The 25,539-nt window shown below is 36.9% G+C and overlaps 5 protein-coding genes across 7 annotated transcripts in view; 2 read left to right on the top strand and 3 right to left on the bottom strand.

Moving 5' to 3' along the window:
- The window catches only part of LOC122414127 (alanine--glyoxylate aminotransferase 2, mitochondrial), a 17,023-nt gene extending 12,799 nt beyond the window's left edge, over positions 1-4,224 (bottom strand). Inside the window, exon 1 of the mRNA XM_043425014.1 lies at positions 3,682-4,224. Coding sequence (XP_043280949.1) covers positions 3,682-3,981 — 300 coding nt within the window. The 5' untranslated portion in view covers positions 3,982-4,224. The remainder of the gene's footprint in view (positions 1-3,681) is intronic.
- The window catches only part of Chd64 (calponin 3), an 11,782-nt gene extending 449 nt beyond the window's left edge, over positions 1-11,333 (top strand). The window contains exons 2-3 of the mRNA XM_043425027.1: positions 9,274-9,410; positions 9,494-11,333. Of these exons, the coding sequence (XP_043280962.1) occupies positions 9,274-9,410; positions 9,494-9,869 (513 nt within the window). The 3' untranslated portion in view covers positions 9,870-11,333. The remainder of the gene's footprint in view (positions 1-9,273; positions 9,411-9,493) is intronic.
- mRpS6 (mitochondrial ribosomal protein S6) lies at positions 11,334-12,806 on the bottom strand. Its single transcript, XM_043425028.1, has 4 exons — positions 12,614-12,806; positions 11,963-12,102; positions 11,719-11,880; positions 11,334-11,523 (listed from the first exon to the last, which is right to left on the bottom strand). Exons 1-4 carry the CDS (start codon positions 12,656-12,658, stop codon positions 11,421-11,423), a joined length of 450 nt encoding a protein of 149 aa, XP_043280963.1. The 5' UTR covers positions 12,659-12,806; the 3' UTR covers positions 11,334-11,420.
- A 236-nt stretch (positions 12,807-13,042) lies between these two features.
- Positions 13,043-18,354, top strand: Ras85D (ras-like protein 1). 2 transcript variants are annotated; one of them, XM_043423345.1, is made up of 5 exons: positions 13,043-13,461; positions 13,627-13,865; positions 14,658-14,801; positions 15,318-15,524; positions 15,616-18,354. In XM_043423345.1, exons 2-5 carry the CDS (start codon positions 13,737-13,739, stop codon positions 15,718-15,720), a joined length of 585 nt encoding a protein of 194 aa, XP_043279280.1. In that variant the 5' UTR covers positions 13,043-13,461; positions 13,627-13,736; the 3' UTR covers positions 15,721-18,354. The 2 variants fall into 2 exon arrangements, with proteins under 2 accessions (XP_043279280.1, XP_043279279.1); XM_043423344.1 differs by having other exon boundaries at positions 13,043-13,362.
- Positions 18,355-18,614: 260 nt separating this feature from the next.
- On the bottom strand, positions 18,615-25,210 carry vap (RAS p21 protein activator vap). 2 transcript variants are annotated; one of them, XM_043423342.1, is made up of 14 exons: positions 24,927-25,210; positions 24,130-24,311; positions 23,832-24,013; positions 22,686-23,083; positions 22,447-22,592; positions 21,987-22,320; positions 21,338-21,681; positions 20,850-21,041; positions 20,382-20,580; positions 20,068-20,286; positions 19,760-19,992; positions 19,500-19,641; positions 19,248-19,391; positions 18,615-19,132 (listed from the first exon to the last, which is right to left on the bottom strand). In XM_043423342.1, the coding sequence occupies exons 1-14, from the start codon at positions 24,972-24,974 to the stop codon at positions 19,055-19,057; spliced, it is 2,841 nt and encodes a 946-aa protein (XP_043279277.1). In that variant the 5' UTR covers positions 24,975-25,210; the 3' UTR covers positions 18,615-19,054. The 2 variants fall into 2 exon arrangements, with proteins under 2 accessions (XP_043279277.1, XP_043279276.1); XM_043423341.1 differs by having other exon boundaries at positions 24,130-24,371.
- Positions 25,211-25,539: the final 329 nt, after the last annotated feature.

Here is a 25,539-nt window from a genome sequence, read left to right on the forward strand (position 1 = left end):
TCTCCTTTGGTGTTCATCGGATTTCACCCCTGACCTACTCTACAACCCTTTCGATTCATACAACCACCCATTCCTCCCGGTCCCAGTTTGACCCAGTGAGCCCGGCCGAAAACCTCCCTCGCGCCTCACTCGTTTCTCGTATCTGCTTAATAACGCGCGCAAAATGTTCTCTTCTCATAATTTTAAATTAAGAAAATATTTTATAAAATAAGATTTCGAAGGAATTTTTCGAACTTGATATTTCATAAGATGACCTGTCACAATTGGTTATCGAGAAATTTCAGCACGTTCCGTATCTTAATTAGTGTGTTTGCCCTGATTCGTGAACAAATAACGAGAATTTGCTCCATAAACACGAACAGTACAACGGATAAATAGCTTAGAAGCGGAATTGATTGATCGCCTAATGAAAATTGACGTTGAAACTTTTCGCATATCTACAACCTTATTACTCATACTGATAAAGGTTAGGAAATCAGGATTAACTCACAATTGGATAGGCTGTTGTTTATCAATCGAGAACTCTGAGCTGCGATAAATTGCGAATCGTTCGATAGAGAAACAATACGAACAAAATACGAGAAAAACTAAACTTATTAATATGAATTCGCAATAAAATAGATTTCATAATTCCCCACAAACATCCATTGAATCCGGAAAGAGGAATAAGCGATCGTGATAAAGGCATTTTTTTTCTCTACACTGGTAACTTGACGTCATCGACGATATTCGACACGATGACAAAATCGTAAAACAGCTTCTCTGTATAAACACTTGAGCGGTGTAAATTTTTCGAGGTTTGCTCATCCGTCAAAAGCAACGATAAGTCGAACGTGTTCGTCTAATATCAATTTAACAAGAGTTATGAAAGTATCTGCTCGTACGAATTTATTTATAAGTATATGCTTTTAAATGATTATTCCAAAAGTTGGAAGGAAAAAAACAAAATGAAGATTTAACAAAGGTAACAGCTGCTAGCCGGCTCTACGAATTTTTCTCGAACGCCACTAGCGAGCTCTTGTGGGGAATTTTAAAAGATGAAAAAAACGTTAGTTTGTTGTCCGCGACGAAGAGCAGGTTCTCCGAAAAAGGGGAGTGGGGGAAAGGCCCTGGGCTCGTGAAATCGCTGACCAAACTCCCCAAATATACTCGTATCTCTATATATACTGTGTGAGTAATATTTCATTGTACAGGTTTGATCAAAATTTAAACGAAATTCTTCACGAAAGAAACGAAGAAATCGCTTTTACTATATCCCGTTACGTTAACAAGCATATGTTAATCCGCTGTCTCACAGTGTGTAAGCTTCTCTTCGAGGTTGAATGAATCGATAACGTAACTTTATACGTACACGCTTCTAAACACACTAGCCCATTTATTTTCACAAACACTACCATAACCTATAAATCACACGCTCTCGAAACCAAGCCCGGAAGTATTTTCTTTCGTACTTCTATTGCTTTTGCGTCGTCGTCTATTCAACTGCATGAACATTTTGTCGTTTTACCGAATATGTAGAGAAATCAATTGTCTGAGGAAGCTGTCAATTGGAAAAAGTGAAAATTGTGATCACTCGTGTTCGCAGACGTAAATACCCCAATTATCACGTTCCTCGTTAATTTCGAGAATCGAAAATATGCCAGTGCAAAATGAATTTCGTTAGCAAAGTCCCTCGCAAAGTTCTCGCTATTATTTTTGAAAGTACCTTAAACCTGAAGGTGAAATTTCATAGGAGTGAAAAATGACAGGCGTCGAGCATAAATATTCGTCTCGAATTGGTACGAGTCAGTCACACTTTCGAAGACTTGAGATCATGAGGGATCGAAGCTCGAGTGTATGCACGAAAGGGTTAAGTGTATGCATTCGCGGGAGTTTAACGGAACTTGTCCCGGTTACGGTTCGTATTGCTTCTTGCTGAGCGGTCTTGTCACACGCGTCTTTTCTCCTCGTCGTACGTAATAACGGATGGTACAAAATAAGCGAGGCTAGCGAGAAATTAATCGCGATACCGTTTTGTTACGTTCGCTGTAGTTGAATGCGTCGTCGCACGGGGAGCGCCACTGTAGCCCGCATAACCTCAAACAATGCAACGCGCAACTATACCAAAAAAGTCTCGCACTTATCTGCTCTCGACAAGGAGAAAGCTGTACGTGATGTGTATGCATAACATTAGCTCAGCCAATTATTTCGATTGTTTTCCGCACTCTACTCATCGACTTGAGCGAAGGGGTCGAGCGTGAAGAAACAACAAATGGATTAATCATTGCACTTTGCGCACTCGCGACAAAAATGGCGATAAGCCGAATGTCACATGACAACTGTCACATAATTTTGTAATTAATTATTGTCATTTTAGATCGAAAAGAAACATTAAATTCCCGTTTTTGTTGGTGACGTATCCATTTTATTTTTATTTCTTTTCATCATAGCGCGCGGTGCTATTTGTCTCTCTCAATATCAGAAATTTCCGATAAAAATGGGAATCTGCTTTTCCGCTGTCTCTGGTACGTTCAAGCGACTGATAGAGCGTCTTTCAACGCGTTGAAAAATACTAATCGTACCCGACATAATCCCGTAAGAATGTGTGACGCACCGCCATTTTTATCGATGTTTTTAATTTAAAAAATGGATCTCACTTTTCGCGTAAAACTTGTTTCGACATATACGATGCACGTTCCTCGGGGAAAAAAACACACGAAAATCAAGAGTTTTAAAATTTATTAGCGTGAGCTGAGTTCGGGGCTTCTTATAGTGACGTCAGCGATCGATGATTTTTATTTTTTCACGTGCTACGTGCTCGCAACGGATCACACGTCGAAAGTTTTTACGATGCTCAGATCGGAGGCATACTTGTCGTCCCCCCTTCGAAAGTTTCTTCGAGCTTGAAACTCTACGCGAAACTCTCGAAGCGTCGTGAGTATGAGAAAATTAAGTGAAAACACAATAATCGCGGGAATCGAAGAGCCAGGGGAGCGGGCGTAGTAAAGTAGTATAGTTCGCAATCCACGACCGCAGTATACACAAAGATAGGAACCGCAAGCCGGGAGTTGTTATCAGGTCTGCATGGAATTTACTGCTAAACGAAAGACTACTTTTTCACTGACTCTATTATATTGCACTATAGCGCGTTGACAGTTCGCTCGATCTTTCATTCTCCATAAAAATAAGCCGTCGTAATAAATCGACCACAAAAGAGCACGAGAAAAAAAACGGGAGCGGTCAACGACGAAGCTTCTAAAAGATTTCGAGTACACGTGCGTTTGTAGGGCACGAGTCTCGGAGACGCAGGGGGAAGAACGTCCAAGAATCAACGATGAAGAAGGGAACGTTTGTTCACGTTCTAAAAATAGTTTCATCCTTCATTCCAGAAGAGGAAATCACGAGCCCTCACAAACGTTTTTTCTACTTTATAATAACAGCACATATCGATAATGCTGGCGTAGAGAGAAAGAGAGTGAGAGAGCAGGAAGAGCGCGGAAGAAAAATCCTCGAATTTACATCGGAAGATTTGGAGGTTATGACGCCCGAACGCGGCATCGATTTTCAACGAAACAAAGCACGCGATTTGAAAAAAATCGAATAAGGACAACGATAATTGTGCTAAGGGTAAGCGGGGTCAAAAATACTCGGGAAAATTCGATAAAAAAGATAAACAAAGTCAGGAGAGAAACAAAGACTTACGAAAATATACGACTCGGTGTTGAAGAGCGCGAGGGAGGATCCCGCTAAAATAATGACGGACAGATGGGAAGAACTCTGGAATTCCAGAATATACACGTGCCCCACAAAAACGCATGGTAATAAACCGCAGATGGTGAATCGAAGCCGAAAGTAAAAAAGAGAAGGACGGGGCGCGCGAGTCAGAAGTGCGAGCGAATTCTGCCGAATACGGGAAGAACCTTCGACTCGTCTCCGGTGGGCGCTGCTGTGCTCCTGCGCGTCATCTATACGCGCGCTTATACCGCCATGACTCACTCGCATAACTCATTCCTTATGTCATAAATATATAAATATATGTACTATCGGACCCGCCAATTTCGCACGAGAAAGCGCTCCCTGAGGAATTATCTCCACAATAGACTTGAATGCTTTAGTATCGGATCGAGAAGAAACTGTAATGGAATTTTCGATGGAACAAAACAACGTTAATCATGCCGAGCGACGCAACGTTGATCATGGATGAAATCGGTTTCGGGGCACGTTGCTCCTGCACAGATGGTTCAATGCGATTGTTTTTCAAAATATTTTTTAGAACCCGTAAACCAGTTTTTAGAATAAAGTCAACCATATTTAATCCAAAAATTATTTTTTCAAAATGATCAAAATACAAACAGTCGATTCAAACGTTCGAAACAACGCGAAATTCCAACTGGAATTGCTGGTGTCACTTTGAGCGTGCGATACATTTGTGCTCTCCATTTTTTAATAACACGAAATAATTTTCCTGCGATAAGAATAATGAAGTTATAAGGCAATGGAATTTGCGTTATTCTCGTGTATATTTACATACACTTTTTATTAAGTACCGTGTAGTTGTAACTTGGGGAGAGAAAAGTGCTCGTTCACCTCGCAAATTGTACGACTCGGGGGTTACGTTAAAATATTGGCAACCTCGACCTCCTTTGCTCTCTCGTACAAATTCTCTCTCTTCTTCTTACGCATGTCTCACACTCATGTACGCGTGTTCCGAACTACAGAGGTCTCGAATTTGGCATTGTTTTTCAATCTGCCAAATCACGGTTTTCGTACACTACAAAATGGTGGCCCGAATCAGGATTGAAAAGTCAAGGATTGGAGAAATGCATCGACGTTAACAACGAACGGTTCTATTTTATCGAGAATTTTCGTATTCCATAAAAATAGTAAGTGACGTAATTGAGTTTACATGAAACGTGACTACCATCGTTGAATGTACTTGAATTCATGGAGGAGTGGAAGAGAGAAAAAATTGAAGGATATGCAACCAGCATTGAGATAACGCCAAGCCGGTTTTTGTTTTGCTTTTCTTCGTTTGCTCCAGAGAGCGCCACTACCAATCCTCGCGTCTCCTTTGTTTCTTTATTTTTCTCCCCACTCTGCTCTCTCGCCGCACACGAATACGAATTTACGCCGGTGCGACGACGTTCTTGCTCTTGCGGTTATCGCTCACAGGACACTTCTTCGCCGCGTCCTCTATTTTCTTCTCTCTCACTTCTGCCAGTTTCTCGGGGCCCCTCTCAACTTAACCATATAAGGACGCAAACGAGAAATATCTGTTTTGCCTTGTGCAAAACTTCTTCGAGATACTGTCGCGCGGCTCATTTATGCATGCAGTGAAGTTTACGAGATTCCCCGAGTTTTCAATTCAATATTCCTAACACAATCTTTTGCCAGGGAGCGCAGTGGAGAATCGAGTTCGCGCGTGTCTTGTTTTTCCCTCGAGTTCGAGCTTTCGCAGCCATTTCCGGACAGTTCGGAATTTCGACGCGATACTTCGACTTCGCGTGTTTGGAGGTTAGAAACGAAAATACCGGCCGCAACAACTTGCAGCGCACTGGTGTCCCAGTGAAATAGAAATAAAACAGTATTTTCGCAAATAAATTTTTAGCAGTTTGATTACGAAGTCTTTACGACTGTAAACGCTGCAAACGGACCGGAGATATGCTTTACGCTTTATATGTGCGGGATGAAAGGGATGGAGAGAAAAAAGGAGAAAAAGAGATAGCGTAACATTGCGCAAATGTATAACCTTACGCAAAGTGGGTCAACGATTTTATTTCGTAGTCAAAGTTCCAGTAAAGCGATCTTCATTGCTTTTTTATTCTCGGTGAACACGAGCGGTACATTCGGCCTACTAAAATCTCGAAAAACGCGACGTTTAAGGATTAAAAAATCGTTAAGAAATATGATCCAATCGGAATTGTTGAATATTTTTTTTCTCACGTACGGTACGCACCTTGACACACGGTGTAGCTCGAATATTGCTATAATTGGAGTGATCGAAGATTTGCACATCGTGACCAAAACCCCCTTCAAGGATGCGTTCCACTTTCTCGATATGTCGAAAAAAAAAATAAGAAAATGTATATCTCGTTACAAATCCTATTGATTCTCCTTAATTGATCGACGTACGAAACACGTTCCTAATCCGGGTGTTTTCGCGCTTTATAACAAGTCTATGTACACTTAATCATACGTGAGCGCAAATGTTCGACGAGTGCCGTGTAATTGATCGAACGACAAGAATGAAGAGTCGCCATTGGCCGGAGTCGAAGATCGATTAATCAGGTCATCAAGCAGAATGCACACTATTTTTTTTCTCTCTTCTTTTTGCCAATATGGAGACTCTCGATATTCAGCAGCGTGATTTTTTTCCACTCGATTGATGCGAATAGTGATAGCGGCGGATGAGAATATACGAGACGACCTTGGAGGACAATTGACCTCGACTGAGTAAGCACTCGTGCGAAATATATTTTTCCGTTCTTCCTGCTCGTCCGTAGATTTCCCAATATTTCTATTATTCATAAAGCAGGAAGAAGAGAGTTGCGATTCGTAACGATGTTTCGGCTCGTTCCAGGGGCCCGTGAAAACGAATGAATTTGAACTCAACCGTAACGATTTTTCCGTTACGAATCGTCACGAATACCTGCAACATTTTCAGTCTCCCAACTGCCAGATCTGGGACCCGAAGAAATAAAAGGACAACGACCTCGCCCTCGGATACTCTCCGGCGAGGGGGGCAGAGCGAAAGAATCTCGCATGCCTCGCGGAGATACTGTAGAGGGCGCTCGTATGCATAGCCGAGGGCCTCTATCGCGATCCTTTTGAGTCACGAGAGAATTTTTCGGGTCACGATACTAGGGCGTCTACAAAACTCTTTTCAATTCGCTAAACACTCGTACGGCGATGACGAAAAGCTAATGGAAGTGTTGGGACATTATTAATCTTACAAAGGACGAAAAAAAATGTTTATTCGTTTATTTGATGCAAGGAAAGTCCCATCGAAGCTCAATTTCGTCTACGAGTCGGGGAGCCCCTCGTTCATCATCGTAAGACATACATAAATACAAAATGAAGGGGGATATATGCGCTTCCTGCATTCCGCGTTCGTCCGTGCGGGTGAAAGTGAACGAAGGATGGAAATTCACCGCCGGGGAGTCGCGAGAGCATGGGAAACTTTTCGAACACTCCGCCGCGAACGATGTACTTTGAAGTGAAACACTCCTACAATCATTTATTTTGCTTCCTCCCTCCTCTCCCTCGCTCACACACGATTTCATCCGCGCGCGCTTGGAATCGAGCTTATGCTAAAAAGTTAGTCCGATTTTCCGGATCATTTGAGCTAAGAAATGTACGCCACTTTGTTTTACGATTACTTTTTCTCTCACGTGTATGACAAAGCGATAGCGCTTCTCAACGTTCGTAAATTCTAATTATTTTATCCCGTTATAAACGCAGCGCTTGGCATATCGCGAAGGAATAACCTCAAAATGGAATTTAAGAGTATGGGTCAGTCACCTAACCTCACTTGGAATTTTCGAAATCAAAATTCTCTGATGCACTTTGACGGATTAAAAAGAGGCTCTGTCAGCCCGCGCAGGGCGAGGGCAAAAATGGGCTAACATTTTCATTACTTCGATCGAGCGAAACGGTGTGGACAAATTTCACTTTCGAAATTTGCAGCTATCACTCTCGCACTCACGCAAATTTCCGCGGTACGAAATTAATTTACCGACGGTCGAGAGTACTTTTTAATTGTTTCGGAACTTTTGTTCGCGGTCAAGAAAAAAACGAAAGCTTAAAAAATGAAACATCAAAAGAATGGAATTTGTTTCTCTCCCAACGACGCAACCGTGGAATTTATTATGAAAGCTTTAAGGAGGTTGAAGCGTATCTTATGTTAAAACTATTTTCCAACTTTGCACATAAAAATTTTTTAAACAGAAAGCTCAAGACAGTATTAAACTCCTGGCGGGATATGCCGATGGTTCACCGTCGTGAAATTGAGCTATTTATTGTTGAAGTTTGCAATTTTTACATGTTTAACCTTGTCATTTTCGACAATGAATATCTCGATTACTAGGCGGTGAAACCTCTTCAAATTTATCACACATATTTAAGCGCTATTCAAGAAGATTCACGTAAATTTGCAACTCATTATTTTGGAATAATAAAATCTAACGTATTTTTCGTATGATGTCCTATATATATCGCTTCAACTTCCTTAACCAATTTGTTCGCGAAAGTAATAATGTGATCGTGTTTATAGAAGCGAAAGACAATTGAAAGGGTCGATGACTTGGGCAATGGGATCGCTAGCTCAGCTGTTTTTTGTCAATACACACACACACGCACGCACGCACACATGTATATAAACACGTGAAGTGAACGTATATTATATCCACGTACTTGTATATAATAAAAAGTCGGATAGTTACAGGATGCGTTACTTTGTGGCTGTGGGATAATTAATAAACGCGTTGCTAACGCTGGTAACCCTATATAGGTGCTGACGAGTAAGCTGATCCGAGTTTTTGCGGCCTCGTCAACGAGTCTTCCCCCATCTATATTTCACGCATTCACATAAAACCCTCTTTCCCGTGTTTCATAAGCGTATAATACTATTTCATTATCGTTGAGACAGATACGCACTTTGTTGTCCGAAAACAACGTTTACGTTATATTCGAGTCGAACGTATGAAATTATTTCGATGAGAGGACGAATTTATGAAAATTTTTGAGGTTATATTACTTTTTCGTTTTGACGATATATTTCATTGGTGAATATTCATTTCTATTTTTCTGTACTTATTCAGACCAATTTGTCACCATGAGAACGTGAATACTTGCTAGCGTAACGAGCTGACAAAAAAAATGGATATTTTTCAAGTTGAGGTTAAATGTATGGTTGATTAAAATTTCGACTTACTCTGTAAACTGAAATGGAACGATGAACCGTATGAAAAATATGACAGTAATGTTTATGAACACTTTATGGAGACAAAGGAAGATTTTCCTCGATGTTGGTTTTTTGTTTGGTGGGATATCGTTCCGATATTGTTTCGAAGAGAAAGGAAATGCTCTCGTATCATCGATAAAAACTTAATTCCGCTAATCTTTCATTTAAAGCCAATATCGTTATCGCGTCGAACGGTGAAACCGCATTATCGGTACCTGAACAGCTAATATCTGTCGTACTTAAAAAATGCGCGATTCTCATATAAACGTGAAAAAGCTCCCGAGTTTTCGAATTCCTATTAGAATAAACGATTTTCTTTTATCTTTGTGCAGATTAACAGCAAGTACAGCGAAAAACTCGCTGAGGAATGTTTGGGATGGATACAAACGATAACGGGTGAGAACATTAATACGAGCGGAGACATGGACAATTTCTATGAACTACTCAAAGATGGCACTCTACTCTGCAGGTCTGTGAACTTACGGATTGAGCTGCATGCGATATCCGTCGAATAATCTTGAGATTTTTGTATAAAACGAAGTTTTTCCACAGGCTCGTAAACCTTATCAAGGAAGGATCGGTCAAGAAGATCAACCAATCGACGTTAACCTTCAAATGTATGGAAAACATAAACGCGTTTTTAGAAGCAGCCAGAGCCCTCGGTGTACCGCCACAAGAAACATTCCAAACGGTTGATCTTTGGGAACGACAAAATCTCAACTCCGTCGTCATTTGTTTGCAATCGCTTGGAAGGAAAGCCAACAATTATGGTAAACCGAGCATCGGACCCAAAGAGGCCGACAAAAACGTACGTAACTTCACGGAAGAGCAGCTGAGAGCCGGACAAGGTGTGATCAGTTTACAGTACGGTAGCAACAAGGGTGCCAACCAAAGTGGCATCAATTTCGGCAACACGCGACACATGTAAACAAATGAAAATCTCCCGATTTAATTGTTTCAAACGCTTTACAAAATCTTTTCAAATCGACCTATTTTTTGCGTTTCCCTATTCTTCATCTTTTTCTTTTTTTTTAATCATATATCCTCGTAATTATTTCATTACTTTATTTACGACGCGACGATGATGAGAAAAAAATGGTTAATTATCGATGTGGAAGATTTTAATACTTTCTATATTATAATGGGGCGTTAATTACTCAACGTGAGAGCCGTCGAGCGAGCTTTTTAAAACAGACGTCAACGACTGAGTTATGAAAGAGAGTTAAGCACATTCAATTATTCCAAAACCATTTCCCTTTTTTTGAACAGAGAATTTGCTGCTTCAAGCTTTTCGTTGTCAGTTTTTTGATTCTCAATACTATCGTAATTACAGTAATGTCCACCAACATTCCAACACAAGATCAGAAATCTCACAGCACAGAAAACTCATTCTTGCAGTGGCCTCGTCCAAGCCTTTTGCACTGCTTTTTCCATCTCCAACCCCACACTCTTTCAAGTATTTTCTAGCTCCGACTTGGAAAGAGTTTATCGAATACCGCATTCCTTTTCTGACACAGAAGTTACAGCTGAAAGTACTGCTTCGAGTCGGACTTTTTGAAGCAAACTTGCACATTTGAGTTACTAATTTTTGAAATGATTTTTTATGCTGACCTTTGATCGTCAGTCTAGCCACTTGTCTTCCCTCTTTGAAAAATTCGTTTATAACTCATACTTATTTATTGAAACTTCACAGTTACACTTTGAAGTGCTCAGCTCTGTATGAAGGGTCCACATGAATTTAGTTAATGATGTAACTAAATAATTTATAACAAAATAATTGTCAATTCCAAGGATTCAAGTTTTTGAATGAAGAGGCCAAATTTTGTGTAGTTATAAAAAATCATGAATCGCTGATCGTTCAATAAAAGCATTCCAAACAGAATTCTATAACGATCTTTTTGTTTCCATGTAAAAAAACAATCAATATCTATACTTTTTTTTCTTACTTTGTTTTTAAAATGATTTTCTTACGGGATTAAGAGTGAATCGAAAAATCAATCTGAAAAATACGAGAAATCAATCAAAATACCCATAAAGTCGATTTGTTTTTGGCCTTATTACAACTTACGAATAGATTGTGAAGAAATGTATGAATTTTTAATTATCTATTGTATTGCTTGAAGCTCTCAAATCATTTCGACATTAATTTTTTCCATGAGAAAAAACAAAAGGAAAATAAAACATGTTGCACATGTTACACTTATATTATTTGTATTATTAATATTATAAGACAACGAGTTATACTATATCGAATGTTTACAGTATTTTGTACAAACATTTTTTTGGTGGTTATAAACAAAAACCCAAACTAAAAATCCAGATATATAATACACACGTTTATCCGCAAATGTATTGCAAATATCATTGCGGTAAATAAAGAAATTGAATTGAATTACTTTTTAGTGTGTTTTATTTGACAAAATTTCATACAATAAGCTACGATATACACATTGTTTTTTATTTCCTGATTTTTTGCAAACTATCTCTGGAAAGGATAGTAATGAAGTCCAGAGTGACTGTTCCATGCATGTTTATTTCTGGACTGTTTCCTTGCAGTTTCCACCATTTTTTGCACACTTGGCCTGGAAAAAAATTCAATTTTTTATTTTTTATCTATCACTTTGTCCATTAGTTACTAAACTCAATAATCACAAGCAGACAAACGAAAATTTGAACATATGACAATAAATGATATTGGAAAAATAAGCAGTAAAAAAGATTATTTGAAAGAGTTGAAAGATTCCAAAATTTTTCTGAAAATTATTAATCGAACAAACCTGTAAGCGGGAGGCAATATCTCCGTATGCAAAGTACATGGCGGCATAGGCTCTTCTTCTTTTTTATATATTCTTGCTCTAATGATATCAATGTCACGTAAGTATTCCTCATTTATGTCTTCCAGCGACAATGGTGGAACATCAAAGTGTAAAATGAAATAGCTAAATAAGACAATAAAAAGTTTTTGTTACTTCATTTCTTATCTTTAGTCCTAATTAATAGAAATACATATGAGAATTGTACTTTGCTTCTCTGTGAATATGCCCGTGGGCTTTGGTTTTGTAGGGCGTAGGCTGCAAGCCCAAATTATCAATTTTCCTGATAAAACCACCTTTGTTGAATATTGCTGACGCAACTCTTTTCAGCGTTGACACAACTTCAGGCTGAAATGATTCCATCATTGTTGACCTTTTTTTTCACTCATCTTATGGGGTCCCACAACGACCCCATAATATATGCACGACATAGAAGTGTGCAGTACATAGGGTTAATATTGTTTTCAATAGGTTCTCTATTCTTGTTCATTTTTTATTGCAACTGTCATGTCATTTTTGGTAATTTACGAATTCATATAAAAAAAATAAGTAACAGTCTTTAGATATAAACAGAAAAAGATTAAATGCATTCATTTAATAACCGGTAGAAAAAATGAATTCGATTTATAGGTTAAGTACTCGCTGTACTTTCAATCAAATATGGAATTAAATGTATTTGATTTTGAACGAACAACCTTTATCGGAACGGTTATCGACTAGAAATATTGAAGCATATTTCTGTCGGGTATTTATGAATGAACACTTATTTTTTAATGAACAGAAAAGAAATATATCCCGGCTACAATTTTATCCTATTCAGCCAGAACACTTTCAACAAATGTTAATTTGAAAAACTTACGCGTGTCATAACACGAAATAGAATTGGCATCTCGTAGGTCGGCATTATTGTTGTTTTTTTACAGAATTGGTGACGTTTATTCGTAGAGTTCTTTTTGTCAGCGCGAAAAATGAATAAAATAATATTTACACTTTAATGTTCACTCACGTATCACGTATCGCAGGCACACAATACACGGTACCGAGAAGCAGAAGAGTCGTATGCGCCATTATATCATCTGTTTTGGAAACAACGGTCGGTAATATAAATATCATCTAGTTTCCTGTTTTAATGAAATGACGCTTCGCCAGATGGCGTTTCACGCCGTTTCCGGATTGTAAGAAAATCAAGAAAACGTGTGACGCGCCATTGCGATATTTTTTTCCTTATTGGTTACTTTTATTTTTTGCAATAATTATGCCCTCTGTCTTGATTTTGTATGACAGAGCATATATCCCAGAGTGAAGCATCACCGCATCCACTCGTTAGGTTCTCTCTCGTACTCTCCCTGGGCTTGGTGTACAATTTTATAACATATATATTAGAGATATATATTAAACGGCTGTGGAATCTATGGCTATAGTGGGTCTGGGTCTCGCAGCCAGGCAGTGACTGATTGCTCATAATAATAAAGGTGTTCAGGAGGCTTGGATTATCGTGGAATGTACTCTTAAATATTATCTTCGTCCTAAATTATTCCTATTCTATTAAAAAAATAAAAACTAATTCGAATCGTCCGATTATTCAATTCCAAACATTCGTATTTTAACGTAAGTCTACTTTTTTTTAACCTTTTTAACTGGTGCGATTGAGTGAAAGAATAAAAAAACCGAATACTTTTCGAACAAAGGGTCTCGTGTGTTTCTCGTGTAAGCTCTACAAAGTTTATGATTATTTAGTTTTTGTTATGTTTGATAGAGAAATTTATATTTTCACTTTTATGACATTTCAATTTCACTTCTCGGTTTTTTTTTGTAATTGACAGAATTTTTCGATCGCTCTATGAAAAAAAATACTTGTTTTCCTCATTACAGGCTTTCGGACTACACATTTTTTAACTACGTTGGATATTTACATAAATATCCATAAATATATTTAAAAACGTGACATTTATAAAGGTTGATTGCTTTATAAAATCAACAACATGACGGAATATAAACTCGTCGTTGTTGGAGCTGGAGGTGTTGGCAAATCCGCTCTTACCATACAATTAATTCAAAATCACTTTGTCGATGAATATGACCCAACGATAGAAGACTCTTATAGGAAACAGGTAAAATCCTTTTTCTTTATCATCTATAAAACGTACTCTTGTAGAAACAATAGAAAAACATAATCCATTCTATATCTATTCTTTTTTTCTTTGGTTTTGGAGTAATTTTTGGACAGTTTTTGAATTGTTGTAAATTTAGTAATTGAAATTTTAGAATCTAGAATCTTACATACACTTTGATAGATCATTGAAGGAATCGTATCTCTTATCCCATAGATACAATGGTTTTTAGTGAAAAAGTAAACATGGAATATCTTCGTAAGGTGTTCCATGAATATTCCAATCAAAATGTAAATTTTTGTGTATCTAATGAACCTTTGTTGTAGAAATGTTAAGATAACGGAGTTTGGATATGGCAATTCACAAAATGGAATAGTGATTTAAAAAACATGCACCGAACGACTTTCATATGTAAAAAATCAGGTTTAAAAATTAATCTTGTACGTAGGTTTCTTCTCATACTGAAAGGACGAGGCCTTAAAATCATTTTTGAAACGTGTGGAAATAATATTGCTGAACATTTCATTGACAATTGGCAATAGCTCTTGAGTCTCTCGTACGTTAGAAAAAGAAAAAAAAATGGCAACCTCTTGTAGTTGAGACATGTAGGAATGCTATGATGACTCATACTCACAGAGCACAAATGCTTCAAATCATCACTCTCTTTAGACGAATTAGAGACAAACGACAGAATATTGCAGTTCGTAATACGTGCGTGCAGGAAAAAAGCAAAAAAAAATTGTGTACTACGTTGAAATGATACAAGATGTGTTGAATTTTTACTGTCTGCAGGTTGTTATAGATGGGGAGACGTGTTTGCTAGATATTCTTGACACAGCTGGCCAAGAGGAATACAGTGCAATGAGAGATCAGTATATGAGAACAGGAGAAGGATTTTTGCTTGTGTTTGCTGTTAATTCGGCTAAAAGTTTTGAGGTTCGTGTAATTGATGATCTTAGACTAGAACTTGGAAATGAAGTAATCATTAAGCATCAAATCAGCTAAGAACTTTTTAAATCAAAATTCTGAAAGTATTAAATTATGACCTCACATTTTATTTCAATCATAATTCTGAAAACTTTTTTAATAAATTATTTAAATATTGATCACTCGAATTTTTTTACCGAAATTTTGACGCGCTGAAAAATTGTTTTTTTTTTTCTTTTTTTCGCAAAAAGATTCCATAGAGGGCTATAGAATGGTAATATTTGCGGCTGGCTGAATTTTTCGCCCGTGTACTTGAAATCGATTAAAAAATGAGTTTCACCGACAATTATTACATCTCTTAATTATCGAGAGAATTGTTGGAAGATGTTTGAAAATTCTATTGTCATTGAAGATCTTTATCTCTCGGTATTTAAATGAACGATCAATGATAATTAGATTGTAATACAACAACATAGTTGGATCGTTAATAGAAAAAAATTTGACAAAATGGTTTTTGCTATCCAGGATATAGGAACATATCGAGAACAGATAAAAAGGGTGAAGGATGCTGAGGAAGTGCCTATGGTCTTAGTTGGAAATAAATGCGATCTCCAGCAGACATGGGCGGTCAATATGACCCAAGCGAGAGAAGTTGCTCATCAGTACGGTGTACCATTTGTGGAGACGTCGGCGAAAACAAGGATGGGCGTTGACGACGCGTTTTATACTCTGGTAAGATTAAAAAAAAAATAGAAAAATAGATATTGAAAAAAATTTTTTTCTATATTTTTATATTTATACAATAAAAAAACGAAAACCATAGGTCAGAGAAATACGGAAAGACAAGGAGCATCGTGGTAAAGAGAAGAGAAAACGTATGCGAGCCGGCAACTCTGGTCGTAGGAGACCCCGATGCTGTCTTCTCTAAATAACGCAATATGGATGATAAAGGATAAAGAAAAGGAGAAACAAACAAAAACCATTACTCAACACAATAATGCAAGCGTATAGTGTAAAAAGCCTTAGATTACGTCGAATTTATGCACAATTTGCAGCTTGCTCTATTGAATATTTAAGAAATTATAAGCACAAAATTTCTTTTTTTTTTTGGTTTCTTTGTTTGTTTTTATGAACCAAAAGGTAAAGAGAAAATTCTCGTATAATTGTTGTATGATATTACACTAATTTGTATATCCATTGATGAATTCGGAGATTCAACAAACATCGTTTATTTCGAGTTCACATATAAATATTTTTCTCTCTATCTCTGAAAATCGAGGATTTAAGATGCTGATTGGAAGTATCAAAAAGCACAATTCAATTGTAGATATAGATATGTCTTATGAAAAAAAAAAACAAAAAAAAAACATGAATGAGAACGTTTGATTCGCCTGGAAGTGCGTTCAGAAAATGATGGAACATCTAATTTAGTAATGAAGCGCAATGATTCAGCAATTTTTATTAAAACCGCAATGGGGGTACACCTTTTTTCAAACGTTGTCTGTTATAGACGAAAAAAAATCGCTGCCATGTTTTCTCTTACCATCGGTATATGTACTGTCATTTAAGGTATAATCCCACGAACGCTCCAAAAAGCGGTTTTATTCATTTAACTTCGGCACAGTTTACAGAAATTTTCAGACTGATCGGATACAATTAAATGAAAACCAAACGGAATAACAAGATGAATAGATGTTCTTTTTAATCAAAACGTAACTTACCACATTGTTTTCATCGAACGAGGACGAATCTTGTGTGCCTGCCATTTTTTAAATATTATTTCTTATTATATTTACTGTCACTTTTGCAATTTGAGTTTTAATCATGTTCGCAGTTTTCCCATAACTGTTTATATATTTTCGATAAACGAAGAATTAAATTTTGCTTAATTTTACACACACTCGGAAAATTGAATCAGAGCATTTGGTATTACCAATGAGTTAATTTTTATAATTCTTATTTATTTCAACGTATACTTGTTCCAATGAATATCAAACGATTGGACAACAGTTTTAGTAAATTTAAATTTGACCCCACACACACATGTGCATATATGCGCGTGTGTATAGACACACAATTGTATACGCGAAAAGATGGGATTACTGTAAAACTGAAAAGTGGCTCTCAATCAATATTGCAAATTAACATTCGTGGTACCAAATTTCTTATGTAACTACATGTGAAAACAGTTAAAAAATTTTCGTATATACGGTACGTTTTTAGGATATTATAAGCAATCAAATGTCGTAAAATTTTTTCATTAAATCTGTAATGCCAGGGCACTCGACAACGGAAATGGAAAATTAATGATTCCTTTTCATGAATAAAACGCGCACTCGTATAACAAAGTTACTTAATCATAATAAATTCGTAACTTGTTCGTTTATCATTACGAATTTTGTCGCATTAATTGTAAATAGTTATAGAAAAAAGAAAACTGATAAATACCGACGTAAAGCACAAAAGATGTTTTCTATTGATTTTAATTCTCAGGTGGTGCTAAACGAAAAGTTCATAGACAGCCATTTTCAGGAACAAATCAACAACTTACAATTAGTATTTTTGAGAAACAATCAGTTACTATAGAGTAGCACAATATAATTGAATTTCACGTTGACATCACAAGTGCTATGCTGAAAAGTTGCCATCTACTATTTTATATATGAAAACTGTTTTATTAAAAATATTTGAATTATTCGAAGAAAATGTGAAAAAAATAAAATTAACTGTAAAAAAGAAGAGAAGAGAGAAAGGTTAAAGGACATTGAAAGGAAAAATTAAATCGTTCTACTTGACTGTTTTGAAAAAGGCTTCTCAATGTCGGTGGAGCACTAATTTTAACAATTTCATTTCTATAGTTATAAACAGCATAAGACTTTTCATTATAATGCGTGGATGAAGATTTAAGGATCTTGTTTGTTTTGAGATGCTCACGATCATTGAATCATTTTATATTCCGCATGAGCTCTCGCCCCTCAAGTTCACACGATTAACTCAACTACCGGAGCAAACGAACAACCAAATAAAAACATGAGCTATCGAAATGGCATGTTACAACGGTGTGGAATTATTTGATGAATATTCATTGTGACTGAAGAGACAAAGAGCCGCGCGCGCGGGCCCAGTGAAATTTTCTAGACTCGTTGGGTGCGAGACCTTGATAAATCTCGAGATAATTTTTCGAGTGTACCAATCGCTGCGTTCCAAGTGTAACATATCTAGTATATTTGTATATATACATAGTGGAACACGGGCCAAAATTTCATGATATATAAGTCTATATATAATATTACTACTAATAATAATATTAATAATAACAATACTATACATATTGAAGAAAAAAAAACAGAATCCAACGAGTCGACAAACTTTCGCTAATGCCAGCAAATCTAAGCGCTGAGCCGATAAAAAACAACTTTATCCATTGTCCTTAGATATACTTTCATCTTTTTCGACTCTGCCATATAATGGCGTTAACAGAGTAATTCTGTGACGAATATTATGTAATGATTAGTATGTAAGATATCTCAATTAAATAAAGAAACGTTTCTACATACATTCAGACACATTGTTGTTATTAAATCTCTACTAAAATTTGTCATTCCTTTATACCGATTATATTCTAACGTGATGAGTAGTTTGGAGATAAATGACGCGTATATTTTATTTTCACATCACTTGCAGCTCCGTAAAATTGCAAACAATAACGTTGTGTTCGGTCATTGAAATAATAACGATGATATAAGCGACGGGGATCGGAGAAAACGATTACCGGAGAGAGAATCAAGGAAAAATAATCAAATGAGGTCTTTCACACCTGGCTCAGTTTATAATGCTTCAATGTTTATTCATTACGGAGCACCTAAGTAAATATAAAATCGTCGTACGTCTATATGATTCCGTATGTACCTATATCACTGTCGTTTAACTTCATTGTTTTTTTGTCTTGTATATACTTGTATATATAAACTATATTCTAGTCACATACGAAATAGTAAACGTAGGCTTGTGTGTATACAATCATATATATGGCACGTCAGTCTGTTAAGTTTAATTAATTAAACCACTTAATTATGATGTATTGTTAGATACTACAGTGTAATCTGTAAATATTTGATGTTCTTGTATTTCGTTTTTTTTCTTATCCCTCGTTACTATTGTTATTATTAATTATTATTAATATTGTTATTTATTATTTTGTTTTGCTTGAACAATTATTTTGTCGTGTTTGGCATTATTATCGTTCAGTGATCGCCTTCTCACTACCGTATCATTTCCATATATTTTTGCTTGTGCTTACTCAACATCTCCGTGACAGTAACCAGCTGCTTTATTGTCGGCTGTAAAAACAAAATATTTCATATTCATTGGGAGACTGAAAATCGAATTTAACGAAAAGTGCATAGTTTTTTTAACATTTTTATTCATCGTTCTTTGTGGTCTCGCTTTTCTTACCTGAGTCTTCGAGAGAACTTGAAGTTCTTTCAAATGTGAAACACAAATGTGATGCAGTGTCGCCAAATCTCTCGCTGTGTCCGAGACACACGTACTCTTGCTTCTCGGATCCGTTCCTTCGGATTCAGGCTTTTCTATTACGTTCTGAAATGAATTTATTTTAAAATGATTCAGTATTCTTCAAGCGCAAGAATTGGATAATCAGGATTTTTCAGTATCGAGTTTTTGATTGTTTTTACAGGTCATACGTACTGACAATTGGTCCAAAAAAACAACCATCCGTTCCTTATTTTTCAGAATAAACGGATTAACGACTTCCATGTAGGGTTCTTTACCTCCGAACTCAACTAAATTTGCCAAATTTTGCAAGCATTTCGCAACCATCACTAATGATCTGTGAACAAACGTAAACGAATTATATTCCATATGAAATTGATTTAATAGTGATCTCAAAAATAAATTCCATACCAATAATTTCATAAACTTTCTTCAGAGTTTGGCTTTGTTCTTACCTTGCAGCCGCTGGAGGCGGGGGCTCGGCAATCAAATTGAACGATCTTGGATTAAGAATGGCAGGGCAGAGCAATCTTAAAAATATAAATCCGCTGACAACTCGCGTTCTTACTAATCTTTCATGAGGCCATTTTGCTACGACTGCTCTTTGGAGACAGCCGCAAATATATCTGAGCGTTTTGGGGCATGCATCGGGACTCGTAAAAATACTTAGCGTTACTTCGTCAAGAACCTAAAGAAATATTTTTGTTATAATTTGAGCGAAAGCATCGTTTCCATTAGTAGAAAAAGTTGTTTATCGACATACTTGTAATAAAAATTCAGCATTGCTACAAGCATCTTCCGGCGAATCCATCTTCGTGGGGTTTAATTCGCAACTCTGTTTGCTCTCAATAAGCTTAACTATAGTCTCGCGCAATGCAGCTTTAAGAAAAGATGTGCAAACAGACTTCATATAAAGATCCATGAGCGTTGTTGTAAGGCTTGCAGCTCGAAAGAGCGTCGGTGTTTCGTCCTCCTTATCAACCTTATCAATTGAAAAAAAAAATAATAATAATAATAATCCATGTTAAGTATATTTACTTTGAAAGCATGATTTTTTAAAAATTTATCGGAACGTACTTCAGCCTGATTCAAGGATCGTAAAAGATCAGCCTCTTTTCTCTCGTGTCGAAATATTCTTAGTAGGCTATTTGCTAAAGGAACTCTATCCAAATGACAGACGTCCGCTAAAGCTCGTACTACGTGCAATTCCGGATCGAGTAGCAATTCTTGTAGTGGACTGTATTCTTCCGGTGGCATTGCAAGATCGTGTCTGTATCTGTAAATTTGTTTTTTTTCTTCGTTAGTGATAATGATTTATCTTCGTTCAGAGAAAAAACTTTTTGATAAAAATATTCGGACCAAATTTACTACAGTTTTCAAGGATTCACAGATTGGACAGTTATTTAACAAATTTAGTAAAAGATGAACCAATGGGAAAAATCCTCCATTAATTTATGCAGAATTTCTACTGCAATTCTCAATCTGACTGTACAGTCACAGTATCCTCGAAGACCATAAACTGGCCTTAATCGTCAGTGATTGTACCGTAGTCGCAGTCGCAATGCTCCCCACTCTCCGATAGGTGTGACCCCTGAGAGCGGATACCACTCGTCCATTTCCTCTCCGTTAGCCAAATTTGCAAGTTCAACGGACAGTTCGGCGACCTCCGTGTCCTTGCTTCGTTTTGTTTTATTGTACAACGTGAGAGAGAAAGTCATCACGTCCGGTGGCACATCTCTGTGAACAGAATTCGTTACATTAATAATATATCATTTGCGCTTCACTCAACGCGATAGCAGACGGAGAGCTGATTTTTTAAATTCCATTCGGACTATCGCGAGTGACAGCAACCAGCAGTTGGAAAATATTCCTCGAATGTTTAATACTCGCAAAATTTTAGCAAATATATTAGTTTCTTAAATATAATTTTGCATCTGATTGGAAGAGCAACTTTCAGAAATTGTGTTTGAAGAAAATTGGATTCAATGAATTTGGGTTCTTTAATCATTTTTTTTAGTTTCTATGATACGTACTCCAAAACGAATTCCTCGTCCCACAGAGGATCGAGGCCAGTCTTAACTTTTGTCCTGGCGACTTTAACGTTGTTGAGAGCCACTATTATAAAAGGATTAGGAACGAATTTGTACGGAAGTCTATGAGCGTCGAGAATGTGAAGATGAAGCGAGCGGAGTTCGCGCAAACGCGCGACTTTAGGAGCTCTTGTCAATTGCGAAACGCACAATGGTTTTAGGGCGTTTATCCAGTCTTGAGCGTTTTCGGTATTCGGTGCGGCTAAATAAGTTATAGTGGCTAAACACGGCAGGGCACGCTCAACCAATTGGAAACAGTGAGGTCGATCGAAGACACTTTCGTGGACCTAGTAGAGGAAAGGAATATTTTAATGTTTTAGAACATGTTGTGGAGCATTTTAACTGACAAGAGGAAGTAAAATCAAACAAAAATAGAGGACAAAAAAAACCAAGCCCACTTTCCAAGCATATCATATGAAGGAATTTTTTCCTGAAAATTTTCTGTCAGGAATGCCAAATTTTTGGGAATTTGCGAAAAACAAATTTTTATCAAATGTGACGTCTGGTTGCGTGAGTTCAACTTCAATGTGTTAGGTACCCGGTTATTTTTCGTGCTGTACAAACAATCGTTCACAGAATATTCATGTCGTACCTGATAAAGATAGGCGCAACTCAGGTCTATGAGACCCTTAGGTTTAGTTCGTTTAGGATTATCGTAAAGATAAAGATGCGTATCGGAAGCGTCGACCAAAAGCACAAAGTAAAGAGCTTTCCACTTTTTGTTCTTTTCCGATTTTTTCTCCAAGTATCCTTGCATTTTAATGCCCTTGTTTTTCTTAGCTCCCGATTGTTCTCGACATTCCCGCAATGTTGCGTAAATTTTTTCGGCATGTTGAACCTCGCGATTTACCCTGACGCTACCGTCCGGTTCCGTCACCATGGCTTGGACCAGCGTGTGACCTTCGACTATTTGTTCCTTTCGATATCTGCGAGAAAACGAGAGTTTAATTTTAGCGTGTTCAACATTTTTGTGTTACCATGGCTAATTAATGATTTTGTTGAAAAAAGTAAATAAAATTTCATAAAAATAGTTTTTCTCGTGAATTATTTACCGGTTGATAACAGCGTCGAGACACTCGAAAGTTCTGCCACCCATGAGATATCGCACACCCTTCTTTTCGATTCGGAATCGTTGAATTTGATTGTTTATGTGGAAGAATAATGAGTAATCGCCTGGGCTATTATCCGAAGGTCTGACCTGGAATATTCAGGGAGTCGAAAGTCAAATAACGCTCAATATTCGTTAGGATTAATAAACAAAAAAACAATATTGACTAGAAATATGACTCACTAGAAAACTTCCCGGTCCTGCTTTGACCAACATATCGACAGCTTCGCTCTTCGTAACGTTGGGATGAAACCAAGAGAACACCGTATTTGGATCGATCGCATCGTCGAGATCGTCAACCAATTCACGAAAAATCAAACCCTGCTCGCCAGTCCTATGGGCTGTAACCCACAGCCAACCATCTCCCATGTCGTTGTGAACGAAGAATATGTCACCTTTTTGAAAAGTCAACTCATCTGTGTCTGGCATTTTTGTGTATGGCAATATTGCTACGATACGCTTTTTATCGTTCACCGGCTCAGGCGGTGGTGTCGGATGCATTAATCGTTCTCTCTTCAATAAATCGGAACAATGGGTATAGTAGGCTACCAAATCCGAAAGACTGTTGAATTGTCGACCACCTGAAACACGAAATATTTTCATTACGCAACTTACCAACGCCAGTTTGGTTGAAATTTTGTTTTCCCTTTTTTTCTTTGCGAGGGTCAATCGGTAGGACGAAATAACTGATCTAGAATGATTTTGACAAACCCCTTGCAGTGGATATTTCCTTGTAATTTCATAAATGCCAAAAGGGATAGACCTCAAAGTTTCAAAACTGTTGGCGTGTTGTGAGTAATGACCTTATTTTTTTAACCTTTTTGAAACAATTTGTTTTACATTTCCAAAAAATGTTTAGCAAGACAAAACAGTTTGATTATAGAAAAGTATTAAATTATATGATTATAAAAAGATTATAGAAAAGTATATTATGTGGGTTGAAGATGGATCAACAATTATTTTTTTTCAAATCACTTTTTCAAATAGCCGGCCATGTCACGCAGCCAAAGATTTGTCAATCAGCTGAAAACTTTCAAGGTCTTTTCTCAAATTAGCCATGTAAAAAAATACCGAAAAAATCTTGACAGCCACAAACGTTCTGCACACTTCAGTGCCGGAGCTATCATTTTCCGTAAGGAAAATTATTTTAAAAAATTCCAATGTAAATAGCTATCACTTTGAACATATCAGAAAAGATTTTTCATGCTTGTAAGATAAAGCATTGGAACTTTAGATTGTAAACAAACTTCAAACATCAATAGAGTTGCAAATCTTTGTTCTTATTTTTCTTGCTGATAATTTAATTAATTTTGCAAAAATAATCTTTACCTATATAGTAGTCTCCGCATACTGCTGTTATACGAAAGTGATTAATGCCTGTTCTTCCTAGATATGACAAAACATAACTACCAGGTTTTCTGTCACTTTCGCGGACCAGATAACTTCCCATTTTACTGGCGTCCCATAATCTCTCTTCCGCTGTGAATCTGTCCAGTCTTCCATGATACCATCTGAATAATTAAGAAATACTAATGAAATTATTGTATTCTCAAAAATGTGAATGTATTTCAGCATCAAATATGCAGACAAAATGACGAAGAATTCAGAATTTCTATATTGAACTCACTGATTTTCAGGTGGTGCTGTTAAAAAAGTATTGTTACTACTGTCAGGCTCTTCTGCATCTTGAGTATCGTCAGGAATATTTTCTAAAAATGGATCAAACTCATTTTCCACATTGAGAGATTCGTTAGGTCCGCCATCTTCACTTCCTGTGCTTGGAGATCCACCTTTATTGTTGATATCGACCTGCAATTGCAAGCCCCTCTTAAGAGCCTTGGCTAGAATATCCTCTGAGAAATCTGAACTCTGTATTCGCCGTGAAAACAGTAGCAAAAGAAAAACAAAATCAAAACACGAACATAACAGAAGTACAAGAAAATTGATTGAAATAAATAGTATTGTAAGAACACCAAAATGCATGGCACAAGAATAACAATAAGTTCGAATTTTCAAATTCTTAATAGTGATGGGAATGGAGCTTGAGATTAATAATGGCAATTATTTTGATTGCAGAAATTTCGTCTTTTTGGGTATTCTCCGAGTGTTGAATAAATCAATGAATAAAAGTTGCAAATTTCTATGGCAATGCGTCACTGTATTCGTTTGATTCTTGTTTTTACGTGACTCGATCACATTAACGACGAACAAAGGGGCATTTGAAGTAAAAGAAACTCACGAACAAAAAATAATAATTGCGGGTGCTGATATCATGTTTAATTCGAATGGTTCAAACGCAATGTTTCGTGGATATCGAAACACGTTACGATTGTGTACTATTTATAGTACGAAATGTTTTATTGTTTTTTCGAGAATACAAATTGTGTGTAATATGAAGATATATATATATGTATTATACTATACCTTTGCACTGTTTGACACGCTAGGTCCGCCGCGTACAAATTCTGCCATTGCTCTCGCATAAATAGAAATTATTCGGTAAGTTCACCCTCAAACCCTATGAACGTAGACGCTTGTTGTCTCGAGCTTCATCCGAATGTACTCACAAAACTCTCGCTTTAATGAGAAACTCTTGCAAAATCGTGAATATGAATTCGTCGATACAAAATGTATTGACGTTTCTCGACATCCATTTTATCACTGGCATACACCACACCACCAGCAGCTACTAGAGACACACGCTGCCCATTAAATTCATCCCTCTTGCCTGGAAAGCGGGTTGCGGCGTTTTGGCTATGTAAAAATACCGTTACTTTACGAAATGGTCAAATTACGGGTATGGCGCATATTACCCACCGTGCATATTCCCCATTGAAGTTTTGCATTGGCATCACTGAGCTTGAACACGAAGATTCATAGAGAGGCATGATACTGAATAGAAAATATGTTTCTGTTTTACCATTCGTTATAAGTATTAATGAATTTAATACAGATAGAGCGTCGGGTTGTATTTTTTGGAGTCAGCAGTGCTGATCACTCGCTAATTATTCAAATATTGAAGTGCTGCATGAGCACT

Source organism: Venturia canescens, chromosome 7, assembly GCF_019457755.1.
Source record: "Venturia canescens isolate UGA chromosome 7, ASM1945775v1, whole genome shotgun sequence".
Lineage (NCBI taxonomy): Eukaryota > Metazoa > Arthropoda > Insecta > Hymenoptera > Ichneumonidae > Venturia > Venturia canescens.

Bases quoted from the DNA above. Each gene is read 5' to 3' on its own strand.
- vap (XM_043423341.1), bottom strand. From the start codon at position 24,974: ATGGCAGAATTTGTACGCGGCGGACCTAGCGTGTCAAACAGTGCAAAG. The intron at 24,372-24,926 runs GTATAGTATAAT...CGGCGAATACAG, and splicing joins GCGTGTCAAACAGTGCAAAG to AGTTCAGATTTCTCAGAGGA. The intron at 19,392-19,499 runs GTACGTATGACC...AATTCATTTCAG, and splicing joins TTTTTTTGGACCAATTGTCA to AACGTAATAGAAAAGCCTGA.
- Ras85D (XM_043423345.1), top strand. From the start codon at position 13,737: ATGACGGAATATAAACTCGTCGTTGTTGGAGCTGGAGGTGTTGGCAAA. The intron at 13,866-14,657 runs GTAAAATCCTTT...TACTGTCTGCAG, and splicing joins AAGACTCTTATAGGAAACAG to GTTGTTATAGATGGGGAGAC. The intron at 15,525-15,615 runs GTAAGATTAAAA...CGAAAACCATAG, and splicing joins ACGACGCGTTTTATACTCTG to GTCAGAGAAATACGGAAAGA.
- mRpS6 (XM_043425028.1), bottom strand. From the start codon at position 12,658: ATGCCGACCTACGAGATGCCAATTCTATTTCGTGTTATGACACGC. The intron at 12,103-12,613 runs GTAAGTTTTTCA...GAATCATTTCAG, and splicing joins TATTTCGTGTTATGACACGC to CCTGAAGTTGTGTCAACGCT. The intron at 11,881-11,962 runs GTACAATTCTCA...TGTCTTATTTAG, and splicing joins CATATTCACAGAGAAGCAAA to CTATTTCATTTTACACTTTG.